Source organism: Mastomys coucha, unplaced genomic scaffold (genome assembly GCF_008632895.1).
Source record: "Mastomys coucha isolate ucsf_1 unplaced genomic scaffold, UCSF_Mcou_1 pScaffold23, whole genome shotgun sequence".
Lineage (NCBI taxonomy): Eukaryota > Metazoa > Chordata > Mammalia > Rodentia > Muridae > Mastomys > Mastomys coucha.
In genome coordinates, this window is record NW_022196906.1 from 103,989,966 (window position 1) to 104,005,647 (window position 15,682).

The 15,682-nt window shown below is 43.2% G+C and overlaps 1 protein-coding gene across 20 annotated transcripts in view; it reads left to right on the forward strand.

Annotated features, from left to right (window-relative positions):
• The window catches only part of Map4 (microtubule associated protein 4), a 141,136-nt gene that overhangs the window by 109,262 nt on the left and 16,192 nt on the right, over positions 1–15,682 (forward strand). For 11 of the 20 annotated variants that reach the window (XM_031345222.1, XM_031345217.1, XM_031345220.1 and 8 more), the window contains 2 exons: positions 11,739–11,845; positions 13,130–13,351. In XM_031345222.1, coding sequence (XP_031201082.1) covers positions 11,739–11,845; positions 13,130–13,351 — 329 coding nt within the window. Of the gene's footprint in view, positions 1–1,162; positions 3,047–11,738; positions 11,846–13,129; positions 13,352–15,682 lie in introns of those variants that run through there. The other 9 variants (XM_031345223.1, XM_031345230.1, XM_031345224.1 and 6 more) reach the window with 6 other exon arrangements.

Genomic DNA, 15,682 nt, shown 5'->3' on the forward strand with positions numbered 1-15,682 from the left:
ACCAGGCTGGCCTTGAACTCAGAAATCCACCTGCCTCTACCTCCCAAGTGCTGGGATTAAAGGCGTGCCCCACCACTGCCCGGCCTCCTTAGGATTCTTGATAGACTATTTCACAGGAGCCTGTGTTGGGACAAGTAATGAATTACAAGCCCTATGACAAAGCCAGCTTTGTTCTAGCAGTGCACTCTACATTCTTACAGTATAAGGTGGTCCCTCCTAGCCCAGGAATTGTGTTGTATGATCACTCTGTCCTAAATTGCAATCGGTGAAAACACAGGGAAACAAAGGATTGTGCTTGTACAAAATGGGGGCAATATGTTCTAACTAGTAGGAAAAGCTCCAAGACAGATTTGTTCCTGAGTCTGGAGATGAAAAGAGGATGAACTGTAGTCAGTATGTCCTCACTGTCAGCCTCTGAAGGAGCAGGGGTGGTAGTACCCAGCTCTTGATGGAATCAGGAAGAAGCAGACATTGGCTTGTAGTTGGACTTCAGTGTCTTGTTAATGGGACACATGTCCAAAGCCTTGTTCACTGGTGTCTCTTTAAGAGGGCTTCACTATGTAGCCCAAGCTGGCCTCACACTCCCACTGATCCACTTGCATCTGCCCCTTTAGTACTAGGATTAAAAGTGTGTAAAATGAGCCCTTTATTAAGCTCCCAGCACAGAAAGCAACCAGTAGAACTGATGGGTGTTGGAAATCCTACCTAATTCAGGTTTTGAATTTTATAAGGAAACAGAGACAGTTAGGTGGACAAGATGGGTCAGTTGTGAAAAAGCTTCATAACCTTGAGTGTGATCCCTGGAACCACCTGGCTGAAGGGAAGCAACTCCTGATAGTCTTTGACTTGTAAATGGGCTGTGCTGAGTGCACAATACCTTAGAGAGTAAACCTCACTTCAGGATGGGAGTGGGCTAGTGAGAGAGGGAGCGGGAGCGGGAGCGGGAGCGGGAGCGGCCCGATACTTACAGACCACAAGTGAGTGTGAATCCCATCCACTGAGAGAATGTGATGAGCTGCTCCCTCCCTCCCTCCAAGGAATGGATGCCTCATTCTTCATTAAGGTGTTTGTTTTAAGTGAAAATTTGAGCAATTTTCTGGAATCATTATTCTTCAGTGGTTACAGCCACTGAAGAGAATTGGCAAATGAGCCTTGCTTATTTTAAAAACTGTTTTTGAGTGGGTGAATTCAGCAGGCTAGGTATAGAACGAGATAAATGAATGTGTGGGTATACATATATCTATATCAGTGAAAGCTGACATAATTACTGTCCTTTGTGCCCAAATTGGCACCATACTGTATTTTAAATTATAGGGATGAACAAAGTGCTAGCTAGGCAGTTATATATACAGATTAGCACACAGTGGCATTCTTTCTCTTTTTTGTTCATCCTTCCGTTTCTACACCTGGTAAATACATCTAGCACACAACTGCTTGAGGAAAAAGGGGGACTGGGAGAACAAGAGAGCTTACCATGAATCCCCGGAGCTTGCTGTGATGTCACTGCAAGACCCGTGTGAGTGTGGGTGGTGCGAGAGCTCCAAGAGTGAGTGGGGAGCAGTGAAAGGGACGATGTCGCTTCCAGAGAAGCAGCCAGCCGCGCTCACTACCGCTCTCGCTCTCGCTGCTGCGGACGACCAGCTCTCTAAAGACAAGCCTCCAGAGAGCAGAATGGACTCCCCAAAAGAAATCGGTCAGCATGGATTTGAATGGCAGAGGACAGAGGGTAAACTGAATGAAATCGGGCTGAATGTCAGCATGGATGGGCAGCTGAAAGACGGGCTTGTGAAGAATTCCAGCTTCCTGGAACAGAATAAGCTCCGCTTTTTTGAGGGGAAGCTAGACAAAGAACTTAACATTGAAAAGCCTAACAAGGCGTATCAAGCAACCTCCGGTCACCTTGAGAGCAGGTATGTGATTTCAGGAACCTGCCAGCCCTCGGAGGGGAACTTAGTATACCAGAAGGCAGCTGAGTTCTACCTGGGACTCACAGAGGGGCAAGACAAAGACGCCACAGTTCAGGGGAAGGTGGCAGCGAAGAGTGGACTAGAGATCAAGAGCCAGCCAGATCTCAGTTTTCCAGGGGCTGCTGACACTCTCACTCAACATAATGAGGAACAAGAAACCAGTGCTTGGAACCCCAACTTTTACTCAGTGACTCAGAGCCCTCAAGTCTCAATGGCTGCAACTCCAGAAAAACAGGAGAATGGCCTCCTCGTCTCCAGCTGCTCGGTGATTGGGGTGATGAGTGATAACTCTGGGCAGCTTAATAAGTCCCCATTACTGGTGGCTGTCACCCACCCAGACCCAACAAGTGAGCCCAGCACCAATCCACCAGTCACTGTGGTGGAATCCACTCAGGAAAATTTGAATGCAGACTTTCATAGCCCAGTCCAGGATAAAGAGTTGGAGAAATTAAGTTCTACTGAAGAGGGGCCTATGCTTGACCAAGTCCCCCAGCAGAAAAAGGCAATCCGAAGAGCCCTGTCTGAGTGTTACCATCTCTCAGTGCCCCCAGCTGTGAATCTGGCCGATAAGTACCCTGAGCTGCCTGCTCGAGAAGAGCTTCCTTCTGGCCTGCTGCCTCCCACCGGTAGCCCAATGCCTAGCCCTATGCCCAGGAAGCTGGGGGTGCCTGCCATGAGGCGCGCCATGACTGTGGCTGAGGACCAGTCAGCTAGCTGCAGATTGAGTGCTGGGGAACTGGCCAGCCTGTCTGCTTCTCAGGTACCTACTCCTCTAACCTTCGAGGAACCAGTGGCCAGGGAGAGAGAGCTGATCCACCTCAGCAATGACAGCAACAGCTCTGGGAAGAAGGAGCTGGGTAGTGCCGGGCTCTGTCTTCACAGTAAGCTGGAACAGATTCCCGAAGGAAGCGGCAAGGAAAAGGGGCAGGAAGATACTGGTGAGACAAGAGTTGGTTCATGTCCCTTCATCTGCCAGGGAGGCGAGAAACAGCTGATGAAACTGGCAGGGAAAAAAGAAATTGAGGTCACTGCAACCCAGAGCACTCCATCGTTGCTGTGCGAAGAGACCCCACGTGATGGTATGTTTCTAAATTTTGCCTCCCCTGGGAACCGGCAGTCAGTGAGGAAGAAGCCAAGTGATAGGTTACCGACAGGAGCTTCAGCAGCTTGTCACTCCCAGAGTCTGGGACTGCCTGGGGGAAGGCTTAATTCCCTTGTTGTTCTGGGAGTGAGGCAGGAGAACAAAGTGAATCTGGCTGGGTCAAGCTGAGTGCTTAACTGTGGAGGCTGGCTGGCTGGCTGAGGGCAGAAGTGGTGGGCATTAAAAACTAGAGCTGCTTAATCTCATGCCACCCTCCCTATCCCATCCCCCATCTTTCCACCCCCTCTGATCCCATTGGTTTGAACCAAGTGATTCTTGAGCTCTGAACATCCCACTGCTGCTGATTAATTGACTCGCCTGTAAAATGCATTACTTTGTTTAGAGTCACAGCGGCCTTGTCAGTACTAACCACTGCTAAGTTGCAGTTTGGATGGAAGCTGTTTGCCCTTGTGCTTTTGAGAAGGATTTACTTTTGTTGAAGTGGAAAGAGAGCCTTTTATACCTGGCTGTTTAATATTCTCCCCGTGTCCTTCCTGTTTGACCCTGTTGTGTTTCTAGTTTTCTCTTCCTGTAGGGGTTTTGAGGATTTGTTGGGGGGTGGGGGGGAAGGAAGAAAATTAGGAGAAGAGAGACTTTGGACCCATGAATGGGTGAGCGCTGCCTGTGTCCCTGTGGCTGCCTTCTGTGCCCTCTTTGCTTTTTCTTCCCTTCCCCATCTCCACCCACCGCATCTCCACCCGCTGCTACTGCCATGGTTGGTAGACTAAAGAGGCTGGTTTTCTCTGGGTCCACAAAGGACCAGGATTCACTGTAGTGTTTGTTAACAGACATTTAAAATGCAAATTTTATTATTGTTTGTGTTTTTTGTTTGGTTTTTGTTTTTTAAATAATCACTTTTCCTAGGACCCATTCTCATTATTCTCTTGAGTACATTTTAATGAAATGTTATTTTAAATTTATAATTGGGGTGGGCATATGGTTTGTGTGCAGAATCCAGTCTTTCCTTCCATCCTTAAGTGAGTTCTGGGATTGAACTTTTGGTTTGTCAGGCTTGTGTGGCAAGCAGTTTTACGTAAGCACTAGCAGATTTTTTGTTTTTATTTCAAACAAAACTAGGACTAGGCAAAAAAAAAAAAAAAAAAAAAAAAAAAAAAAAAAAACCTTATGTTTCTTCTGTAGTCTCTTATATTGTAAAATTATAAGAACCCAGGTGCCCTGAACTTTGCAAGTCTCTAGAAGTAGCAGGTCTTACAACATTCTCATGAATAGGATCCTCTAATCTTTCTGTCCATCCCAGAAACCCATGATGGTCATGGTGAGGTTGTGCCATGCCCTCTAGGCAGGAGTGAGGAAAGACTTGCTTTCTGTCTTCCTTTTAATTGTTCTTCCCTCCTCCCTTTCATTTCTATTGGGGCGTGGGGCATTGGGGGGTGTTGAGGGGATATACTAGGGATGAAGTCTCAGCTCATACTATATTAGACATGGCTTGGCACATTGCCAAAACTCTCACTGACTTCAGTATGTTACACAGAAAGAACTGCAGTTGTTTTTTCTTCTAAGCCTGGCTGGTTCATTCTAAAAGAAGTTTGTGTTGGTAGGAAAAACTACTAAATGACTTACAAATCTGCTAACTCATTCACCTGTAAATTTGAATCCCAACCTATGATTCTCTAAGATATATAAAGAGTTATTAACACACCTACCATTTGCCAGTCATTGACTGGGTACTAGAAATTGTTGATATCCTTAAGCAACTTAACCACGTAGTCTCGGGCTTGGTGGGAATGGCTGAGAGGTGTGTGAGTCATGAAACATTCTGGAGGAGACATTTAAGCCTGGGTTTTGAAAAAAGAATTGCTGACAGTTTAGACGTAAAAACTGCCAGATGAAGAACTCATGGAAACAAAGGCTTGAAACCAGTGCTGGGTATGGAGGTGCATGCTTCTAATCCTAGCCCTGGAGAGGCTGAGGCAGGAGGATTTCTCTGAGTTCACTATCAGCCTAGCAAAGAAAGAAGCAGCGGAACCAGGCAGAGGTTACACAGGCTTTGATCCCAGCACTTGAAGCAGAGACAAGTTTGAGGCCAACCTGTTCTATGGCATGAGTTCCAGAACAGCCAAGGGCACACAGAAAAACCCTGTCTCAAAAAACCAAAAAGAAAAAAATAAGAGAGACAGCGGAAAGGAGAAACCAGTTCAAAACCTAGATGGTTTTATTCATTTTTAAAGATTTATTTATTTATTTATTTATTATGTGTATGAGTACACTGTAGCCGTACAGATGGCTGTGAGCCATCATGTGGCTGCTGGGAATTGAACTCAGGACAGCTCCAGCCCCGTTCACTCTGGCCCCTGCTCGCTCAGGCATAACACACTGTAGCTGTCTTCAAATGCACCAGAAGAGGGCGTCAGATGTCATTACAGGTGGTTGTGAGCCACCACGTGGTTGCTGGGATCAAAACTCAGGACTTTCCGAAGAGCAGTCAGTGTTTTACCCACTGAGGCATCTCCGCCAGCCCCGATTTTATTCACTTTAAGGAGTACTTCTATATAGGATATAGAAGAATCTCATGGGGGCTGGAGAGATGGCTCAGCCATTAAAGGCTAGGCTCACAACCAAAAATATTAGAAGAATCTCATGGAATCCAGCTCACAACCATGGATATCTAGGCTAGTGTGTCTTAGGGCTTCTCTGCTGTTCCTGCATACATGCTGCTTCCCCTCACCCCATCTAGGAATTACTTGGTTGTCATCTAGGAAAAATATGGGTAAAATACCAAGAAATGGACATCCAGTCTTACTAAAATGCTGTACTGAGAAATTTCTTGCCTGTTAACTACTCCGTTTCCAGGCAATAACAGCAAATAACACAGCCCAAGGTCCACATGGGGAAGACTCCCCTGTTCTAGTATAGGTGGAATGAACTGGGAGAGGTAAGACAACTACAATTTCCAGCCTGATGCTGAAGACCGAGACAGGGGGATGGCAAATTTAAGGGTAGCCTGGTTTACAGAATAAGTTTAAGTCTAGCTTGGACAGCTTAATGATTGGATAAATAAATAAGAAAAAAGTACAAAATGTAGGCTTTATCTAATAACTGAGACATGCTCTAGAAAAACCTCCAAGGTACTAATGTGAGAGAATACAAATGCTATGTAAATTAATTCAGAAAGGACCAGAGCCTTTGTGGTTCCCCCGCTGATACTCCACTTCCACTATCGGAAATGCTTTTTTTTCCCCTTAATAAACTAAATTTATTTCTAACCATTGAAAGAGAAAACAAAAACACACTACCAAAAAGGATAGAGAATGTGTCTAGTGATAAAAGACTTGTCTGCATGATCCTGGGTTCAGTCCCCAGTATTTCAAAAAGGACAACAAATCAAAAAGCTGTAATTATAAACTGACTATGGTGGGCATGCTTGTGCATGCCTTTAGGAAGGCAGGTCCAAGGTCAAGGTCACCCTGGTCTACACAGCAAGTTCCAGTATAGCCAGGGCTATATGGAGAAACTCTGTCTCACAAAAATCAATTACAGAGGGGAAAACAAAACAAGCAAAATAGAAACCAGTATGGTGGGTACACGGGCTAGGGCAGGGGGTTGCTGGAAATTTGAGCGTAGTTTTCCAAGCAGGTAGTTATGAGAGCAGCCTTAGGAAGGGATTAATACGATGAACTCTTGTTCAGACATTCTCTAGTGAAACTGGCAACATTTGGCTTATATCCTCCAGGAGTGCCTAGTAAGGTTACCCCTGAGACTAAGAGGGAGCCCTCTGTGACTAGGCACATCTGGATGGCAGCAGCAGTTTGTGCGCATGTGAACAGATGGGGATGCTACTGTTCACATTGTCTGTGCTGTTTGCCTGTGCCAGTGAGAACTATTTAGTGTCCGCTCGAGTCAGTGGCAGCACGACTCAATTGGTGAGACCTTCCTTTAGCTTTACAGAACAGAAGTATTAAGTCTGTGTCACAGTACAACTAAAACTCTTTGTATTTGAAACTAGGACTGCATATGGCTCAAATAAATAGCACACACAGAGAAAGTGCTCTGCATTAGAAAACCTCCTGTCAAGATTATATGGAGTCATCTTCTCTGGCTCCTCCTGTGTAAATGTAATACTATATTCCTTTGTATATAACATAGCTTTGTATATAACAGTTTTGATAAAGGAACTTGAAAGGTTTTGACAATAGTGCAGTGGGTTTCAGGGATGCTTGTTTCTTACTTCTGTACCCCTGGAGGCCTGCAACCTAGAATACAGGTTTGTCTTCTGGCTTCCACATGTATACCTCAGTGCCCCCTGCCATACACATACACACAATGAAGAAATAAATAAATGATATTTTTATTTTAAAGGATAGGAAATGGGAAGCCTGACAAAAGCCGAATCGTAAACTTTGTTTTTCTGCCTGTTCCTAGCATCGAGCAGTCTGCCTGTGGTGGCGGAGGTTATGACACGTGGTGTACTCCACACTCAGAAGCAGCTGCTGACCTGATTCAACCACAGTAGCAGCAGTTTCAGGGATGCCCACCTACCTCCTGCCTTCACCAGTAATAGAATTAGGGGTATCTATAAACTGCTTTTCTTTTTTGTTGTTTTTGGTTTTGTTTTTGTTTTCAGGACAGGGTTTCTCTGTGTAGCTCTGGCTGTCCTGGAACTCACTCTGTAGACCAGGCTGGCCTCCAACTCAGAAATCTGCCTGCCTCTGCCTCCCAAATGATGGGATTAAAGGCATGCCCCACCACAGCTGGGCTAAACTGCTTTTCTTGATAGTCCCACTTCTGCCTAGCATCGGGTGAAAACCAAATAGAAACCTGTCCTTCCTGTCCCCACCTCCACCCCCAACTCAGCCTGAGAAAAAAGTTCAGGACATGCTTTCTCCTTCCCATTACCTAACTCCTACCATGTGATACCCAGTGATCCAGGGGGATTGCTTTCAGTTCTTTCAGGCAGGACCAACATGGACCGAGTGAGAGCCTCAGTAAGGCCAGAAGGACATAGTAGGTCAGAATTTATACTGCGTGGGCTCTGAATACTAAATTTCACTTGGATTACAGCCAGAATCTACAAGCTAGACATAAAAGGGTGATTGTCTGCTACAGTACAATAGTAGAATTTCAAAGCAGACAGCAGAAAATTTGCTCTGGGATGGGGTCATCCATTTAGAGACCAGGGAGGAGGTATGGGATATAGAAGAGTCAGAGGGTAGACCAGGAGGGGAATAAAGTCTGGACTGTAAAAACAAGAATAAATTAAAAATAAATAAAAGTTTGCTTTAACAAACAGCTACAAGTTTTCTTGAAGAAAGCAAAAATGAGGGCTGAGTAAGATATCTGACTTAGCAGATAACGATACTTGCTGGCAACCTGAGTTCAGTCCCTGGCACCCACATGATAGAAGGAGAGAGCCAAGTGCCGCAGGTCATCCTGTGACTTCCATAGGCACACAGTGGTATGCATGAGCTTATGGATTTGTATCCTACCCCTATATGCAGTAGCAGTTTTTAAAAAGTCATAAATTATGTTTAAAAAACACTTTTACTACATGCATTGGTTGATTGATTGATTGATTGATTGATGGGGGGGTAATCAGAGGACATCTTAGTAGTAGGACTTCCAGCATGTGCTTCCTGGGGATTCAGGTTGTCAGGTTTAAGGGCATGTGATTTCATTTTAAGCCATCTTGCTGACCCCTAAAATACTTTTAAATTAAAAAAAAAAAAAATGAAAACTTAGGAAATTCCCAGAAAGAAATAGAAGTTTGTTTGTTTTTTTTTTTTTAAGATTTATCTATTTTATGTATATAAGTACACTGTAGCTGTCTTCAGACACACCAGAAGAGGGCATCACAGCCCATTACAGATTTCTCTTAACCGCTGAGCCATCCCTCCAGCTAGAAGTTAGTTGTTTTTTGTTTTGTTTTGTTTTGTTTTCTGAGACAGGGTTTCTCTGTGTAGCCCTGGCTGTCCTGGAACTCACTCTGTAGACCAGGCTGGCCTCCAACTCAGAAATCCACCTGCCTCTGCCTCCCAAGTGCTGGGATTAAAGGCGTGCGCCACCACTGCCCAGCTCCAAAATTATTTTTTAAAAGACCAAGTGTTAATTGTAGATGTTGTAAAAGAGAGAGAGACATCAGAAGTCAGACCTGTCAGCTTAGCAGTACATACCTGATATCCCAGGAGTCAGAGGCAGGAGCTTGCCTACAGTTCATCCTGCTGAAACACAGTGAGTTCAAGGACAGCCTGGTCTACCAAGCTAGAAAACAAAACCCAAAACCCTAAAACAATAAAAATTGGATAGAACCAGTGAATCAGACATGAGATCAGCTCAGTGCATCTCATCCTTATGGGGATTAGTGAGTCCCATTTTATGGAGTTAGTGAATTTGCCAAATGAATACAAAGTATTCATTTCCATCATTTCAATAATAGCAAAAAAAAAAAAAATAGTGATTTTCAGAAGGACAGGGACAATAATGGAAAACCTGAGCATTGCTACTACCTTCAGAGTCTCTAGAGGAGAAAGGACGCATGGCGCAGTGGCTGTTCAAAGATATCATCATCTAGTATACCAAATGGGCAAAAGACAGTAGCCAGTGGTTGTAGTCACATGCTTTTAATCCTAGCACTTGGCAGACAGAGGTAGTCTCCGTGAGTTCAAGTACTTCCTAGTTTACAGAGTGAGTTCCAGAACAGCTAGCACTACACAAAGAAACCCTGCCTCAAAAAAACAAAAAGAAAAAGAAAAAAGAAAACACCTACTACTGCAATGTCCTCTTGTTTCTGTTAAAAAATAAAATAAAATAAAATTTAAAAAGCCAATCATTCCTTTTATTAAAAAAAACTTCTTTTTGCCACTAGACTGCCTGGCCAGTCTCTACTTACTACACACTGGGGTTACAAGGAGGCATTTTCCCTTGGGTTCTAAGGATCAAACACAGGGTTCCATTTGCCTGTTTTACCTACAGTGGGTTGGGGGGAGTAGGGGTGCTCAGAATGAAGCTCAGCAGTAGTGTGTGTGTGCAAGATGTACAAGTCATGAGTTTCACTTCAGAAAATCAAAGTAAAGTGGGGTGGTTCAAGGATCTTAAGTGGAAATAAAAGTTCAGTAGTTTATTCTGCACAAAGCAATGAATTCCAAAAGTGTTAATTTAGAAATTCTAAACGATATTCATATAATCCATATAATATCATGAGGACTCAACTATTATGAACTATTACTTTTATCTCATAGGTGCTTTTTACATGCATGTCTATGTATCAAATGCATGTAGTGCCCATGGATCCCTTGGGACTGGATCTGTTTTCGACATAGATGCTGAGAACCAAACCTAGGTCTTCTGGAAGAGAAGTCAGTGCTCTTAACTTTCGAGATCTCTCCAGCCCTTGTTTGGTTTTTGAGATAGGATCTCATATATCATAGACCCAGGCTGGCTTCAGTCAACGCTGCCTGCTACTACCTCTCCCAAAATTGAAATTTTATGTCTATGCTTACCTATTCATATTTTCAAGACACAAGCATTTCTATGACCTATTTTCATATTCTTTTGACCTTTCTTGGTGGGATGATGGCACAGGCCTCTAATCACAGCATTCAGGAGATTGAGGAAGGAGGATCAGGAGTTGAAGACCAGCATCTGATACACTAGAGCAAGTCTTCAGGGAAAAAAAAGAGCAAGCCACAGGGGATGTAGCTCAATTGGTAGCATGTTCATGTAGCATCCCCAAAGCCTGTTTGTACCACGTAAACTCGGTGCAACAGTATAATTCTAATCCTAGCACTCCAGAGGTGAAGACAGGAGACTCAGGCCTCATCCTTAGGTGTGTAGTGATTTCTCAGCCAACCCTGGCTAGAAAAGATTCTGTCTTAAAACATCAGTAATAAAAAAAGAGTTACTGATTTTAAGGAGTTATTTATATAAATCTCTTTGTATTTGAGGTTTTTTGTTTTTGTTTTTGTTTTTTTGGTTTGGCAATTGTCTTTTGGATTTAGTTATGCTTTTTGTGGTTATGGTTTTTATGCCAGTCAGAAAATCTCCATATTACGACTACACATTTCATAGTTGTTGTGGTGTTCCTAGGCATAGCTTGTTGACATCTTCTCTCCCTTCTGTGGAGATGAGTTTCTCTAGCTTAGGCTGGTGGCTTTATTTTCTATGGCTCTTGGCCTTTTTGGAAATCGAGGTCACAGTTAGAATTGGAGCAGCTTAATCTCACATCCTCTGCAGCCCTGTTCTTTACAGGGAAAGGAAGTGAGGGAGGTTATTGCACCATCTGGCTCTTGCCCCATCTCTCAGCAACCTTTATTCTATGAGGTAGACTGTGGCAGAAGTGGCTTTTGTCCCCTTGGTTCTCAGGGAGTTGGTGTTTGGGTGACAGAAGCTCTTTGTTGGTATCAAGGGAAATGGAAACTAAACCTTAAAGGCTGCTTGCCTGCGCTGATCATTAGGGTGAATCCTCCTTTGATTGCTTCACACAGTGACAAGTGCTCAGAGCTCCTAGAATTGTGATCCCAGGGAGGACATGGGCTGACCATTCTCGGCAGCATAGCCCTTTGGGGTTCTTCAGAATGGAGCTCCAGTCATGGGACTCTCAACGGAGCCTTCCGTATTTGAAATGGTTGTAAAATACATTTGCTTAGGATAATTTCCATCATCTCTTCGTCCTTTAGGAGTGTCCCAGCAAGAAGAAGGAAAGACTGCTGTCAGTGTGCCTGGAAATGACATCACTACCCCACCAAACAAGGAGCTGCCACCGAGCCCAGAAAAGAAAGCAAAGGTAGGTACTAGAGTGAATGGTGGTTATCCTTTTCTGTAATTTTTAAAAATATTCTGCTGTTATTGCTTTAATCATGAATGCAGTGTCTTTTTTTCTGAGCTGTCTTGTCTTGTCTCCAAATTTAGATGCTCTTAGAAAATATATCCCATATTCTCATTTGGCCAATACCAAATTAATTAATTCAAAATCCTCTGCCTTGCCCTTTTATAGTATATCTGTGTGTTTGTTTTCTGTGCTAGAGATTGGAACCTAGGACCATGCACTTCCTAGGCAAGTGCTCTGCTACTGTGTCCATGGCTTTTTCAGACAGGATCTTAATATGTCTACCATTGTCGATTTATAAATGACTTACTTTTCACTTACTAACAGCATGAAGCAATTGTAGACTTATCCTAAAATCTGTTTGTGAAAAAAATGAATGAAGGTTTCTTAGGCAGACCATGGCTTCAAAAACTTTTGGTAAACACATAGGTACCACATTTTAGGGCATAAATGTTGTTAAGCTGTGTTGTCAAGACATAGGTGAGAAAGGTAGGGTGTGGCTGGTGCTTATCCCTTAATCTCAGCAGTTTGGCAGCTGAGGCTAGAGGATTCTGAGTTGTGTGTCAGCCTGGGTAACATAACAAGATCCTATTTTTTTAAAAAAGAAATCCAGTCAGTAATAATTTAGTCTTTTGCTGATGGCTTTATTTATAGAATTCTTACAGCTACCAAAAGTTAATGACAAAGACATTATTAAAATAAATAGTTTAGAAATCAAACTATTGGAATTTGTGGCGCTGTAATTAAGAAAGCATTTCCTGCTGGGTAATGATGGCACACACCTTTAATCCCAGCACTTGGGAGGCAGAGGCAGGAGGATTTCTGAGTTTGAGGTCAGTCTGGTCTACAGAGTGAGTTCCGGGACAGCCAGGGCTACACAGAGAAACCCTGTCTCAAAAAAAAAAAGAAAAGAAAAAACAAAAAAAGAAAGAAAGGAAGAAAGCGTTTCCACAGACATGGGGAGGTAGTTCAGTAGTACAACATGTGGTTAGCATGCCTAAGATCTTGAATAAACTATAATAAAGAGAATTATAGTATCTTAAACTTCATCTTAGTCTCACTTTACTGTTTCCTGCGCTCAGAAGAAAGGAATGCTTATTTTCAGTTGCATCAATCCTCATTGCTTATAATTTTACTTTGAACTGTGCAATTTATACATTTTTATTTGTTTTTATTCTTGTCTGTGTGTTTGATGTTCTTTAAAATTTTTAAATTAAAAATTAAACAACCATCAACTTAAAGCCTTTGGCCACCACTCAACCTGCAAAGACTTCAACATCGAAAGCCAAAACACAGCCCACTTCTCTCCCTAAGCAGCCGGCGCCCACCACCTCTGGTGGGTTGAATAAAAAACCCATGAGCCTCGCTTCAGGCTCAGTGCCAGCTGCCCCACACAAACGCCCTGCTGCTGTCACTGCTACTGCCAGGCCTTCCACCCTACCTGCAAGAGACGTGAAGCCAAAGGTAAGTGGCCACCCATACACTGTGCCTGGAAAAGATTCCCCTTGAGCTTCAGGTCCATAGACAGGCTCTTGCTGCAGGTGATGAACTGATGGAACTAGGAAAGGGCAGGGAAGAGCAGTGGTGCTTTGCAAGTCAGTCTGGGTCCCAGGGGTGCAACCCTTGAAACCCTTTTATTCTTTTCCTTTGTCTGCCCTGTTTGGAAGCAATATTCCACCTTTTTTCATTCTTTTCCCTTTGTCTTAACTATTCCTTACTCTTCACCAGTTTCTGTAACTTAAGCAGTTCCCTGTGTTCCACATACTAATGAGAGAATTGTCTTTCTCTTTAATCATCCTGCAGAATAAAGTTTTTTCCATCACATGCCATCCTGTCCAGCTGAGCTCAGCAGGTCCCAGGGTCATGTGACAAGCTCCTTGGATTTCAGCCTTAGGTGGCTTCTCACTGGGTTACTTGTGATGCTCATCTTTCCAGTGCACATTCAGAGCTGCACTTGCTTGCATGATAGCTCCTGCAGGAAGGGAGGTTGCAGGCTGTGGCTACTTTCCTCAAGCTTTTATTTAATTTGAGTAGGACCTTTAGCCTATTGGAAGCTTTAAATTCATGGTGGGAAACATTATCATGTTCCCATGATAACCTGGGGGGTGTTCTACTTTAATCTTGTAAAGTAAACCTAGGGATCGTCGTCTTAATTGAAACCCTGTCTAAGAAACCTCTATCATGGACTAGAAATGATGATACCTCATAAGGCTTTCTTTCTGAACCTTATTTATTCCACTTTGGTTTTTTTAGGAAGTTGTTTGGTTAAGAGGCTAGAGGGCAAATGACTATCATCAAGAATAGTAGGTCCTCCCTTTAGAGCAGTGCTCCTGGCAAGGGAGAAGAGTCTATAGATCCGGATAAGATGTGTCTAGTGAGGATAAGATGTGCCTGGTGAGGATAAGATGTGTCTAGTGAGGTTTCACTCTGTATTCAGAAAAATAAAGTATACTATGCTAGTTTCTTCATATTACATAACTCCTTGAATATCCTCAACCATCCATAATATAAATATTGTTAGTTGTGCTTTTTAAATCTGGGCATACTTAAGCTCAGTCAAATTGTCTTCCTAAATAAATAAAGTCCATGCTAATAATAAGTTACAGAGGTAGGATTTGAGCCTATGTCTTATGCCATTTCTGATGTCTGGCCCCATAGAATACATTTTTGCTACACAGTGTTTCAACAACAGTTTATAGGGAGCTGGCTTAAAGATGTGGCATTTATCTAAGCACAGTGGGCATATATTTAATCAAGTCCAGCATGCAGGAAGATGAATGAGTTCAAGGCTAGTTTGAACTACACAGCCTGAAGGAGTGACCAGCATCGAAAATGTCCTTGTTGTTGTCCTTCAGGTAAAGACTTCAGATGAACACTTGACTTTTCAAGAGAAGCATAGCTTTGGCTGTCCTAGAACTTGTTCTGTAGACCAGGCTGGCCTCGAACTCACAGAAATCCACCTGCCTCTGCCTTCCACGAGCCAGTATTAAAAGATGTGAGCCACCACTGCTTGGCTTATGAAAACGTCTTAAGAGAGTGGTTCATTGAAGTCTCCTTAGGCCACTTCTGCCCTTAAAGTGGTAGATTATAGAAGCAAACAGTTAGGGAACCTATTCAGAAAAGGATATGGGAACCAACAGATTAACTGTGGCTAACAGAGTCCCTTGTCCCAGCAAATTCCTGATTTTTCATCTCACATTCTTGAGTGATTCTACAAGTCACTCTTATTATTTTATCACTATTACTCCCACTAGCAAAATAATAAGACTCTACTACAATGTTCTGAATCATAGTCATAGTTTGATTTGATCCTCAAAACATTTTGTTTTGGGACAGGCTCTTACTTTGGAGCTCTGGCAAGCCTGGAACATACTTTCTAGATAAGACTGGCCTCAAACTAACAGCCATCTCTGTCTGTCTCTGCCTCCTGACCACTGGGATTAAAATTGTGTGTCACCATGCTCTGCTTGGTCCTCAGACTTTGTTATAGAGTCTGGAGAAATTGCTCATGGGTTCTGAATGCTTGCTATTATTCCAGAGGACCCAGGTTTAGTTTGTAGCATCCATATTGGGCCTCTGCCAATACCTGCACATACATGGCAGACATGCTCACATGCATGCCATACTTAAACACAAACACACACACTCACATAGAGAGGGAGACAGACAGAGACAGAGACAGAAATTCAGGGTGGTAAGGAATTATAATAGAAGAGTGCAGGTCCCTGATTCTGATCTTTAAGTTCTGTGTAGGCAGTTAGACTTAATTTGATGATTTTTTTTTTTTTTTTTTTT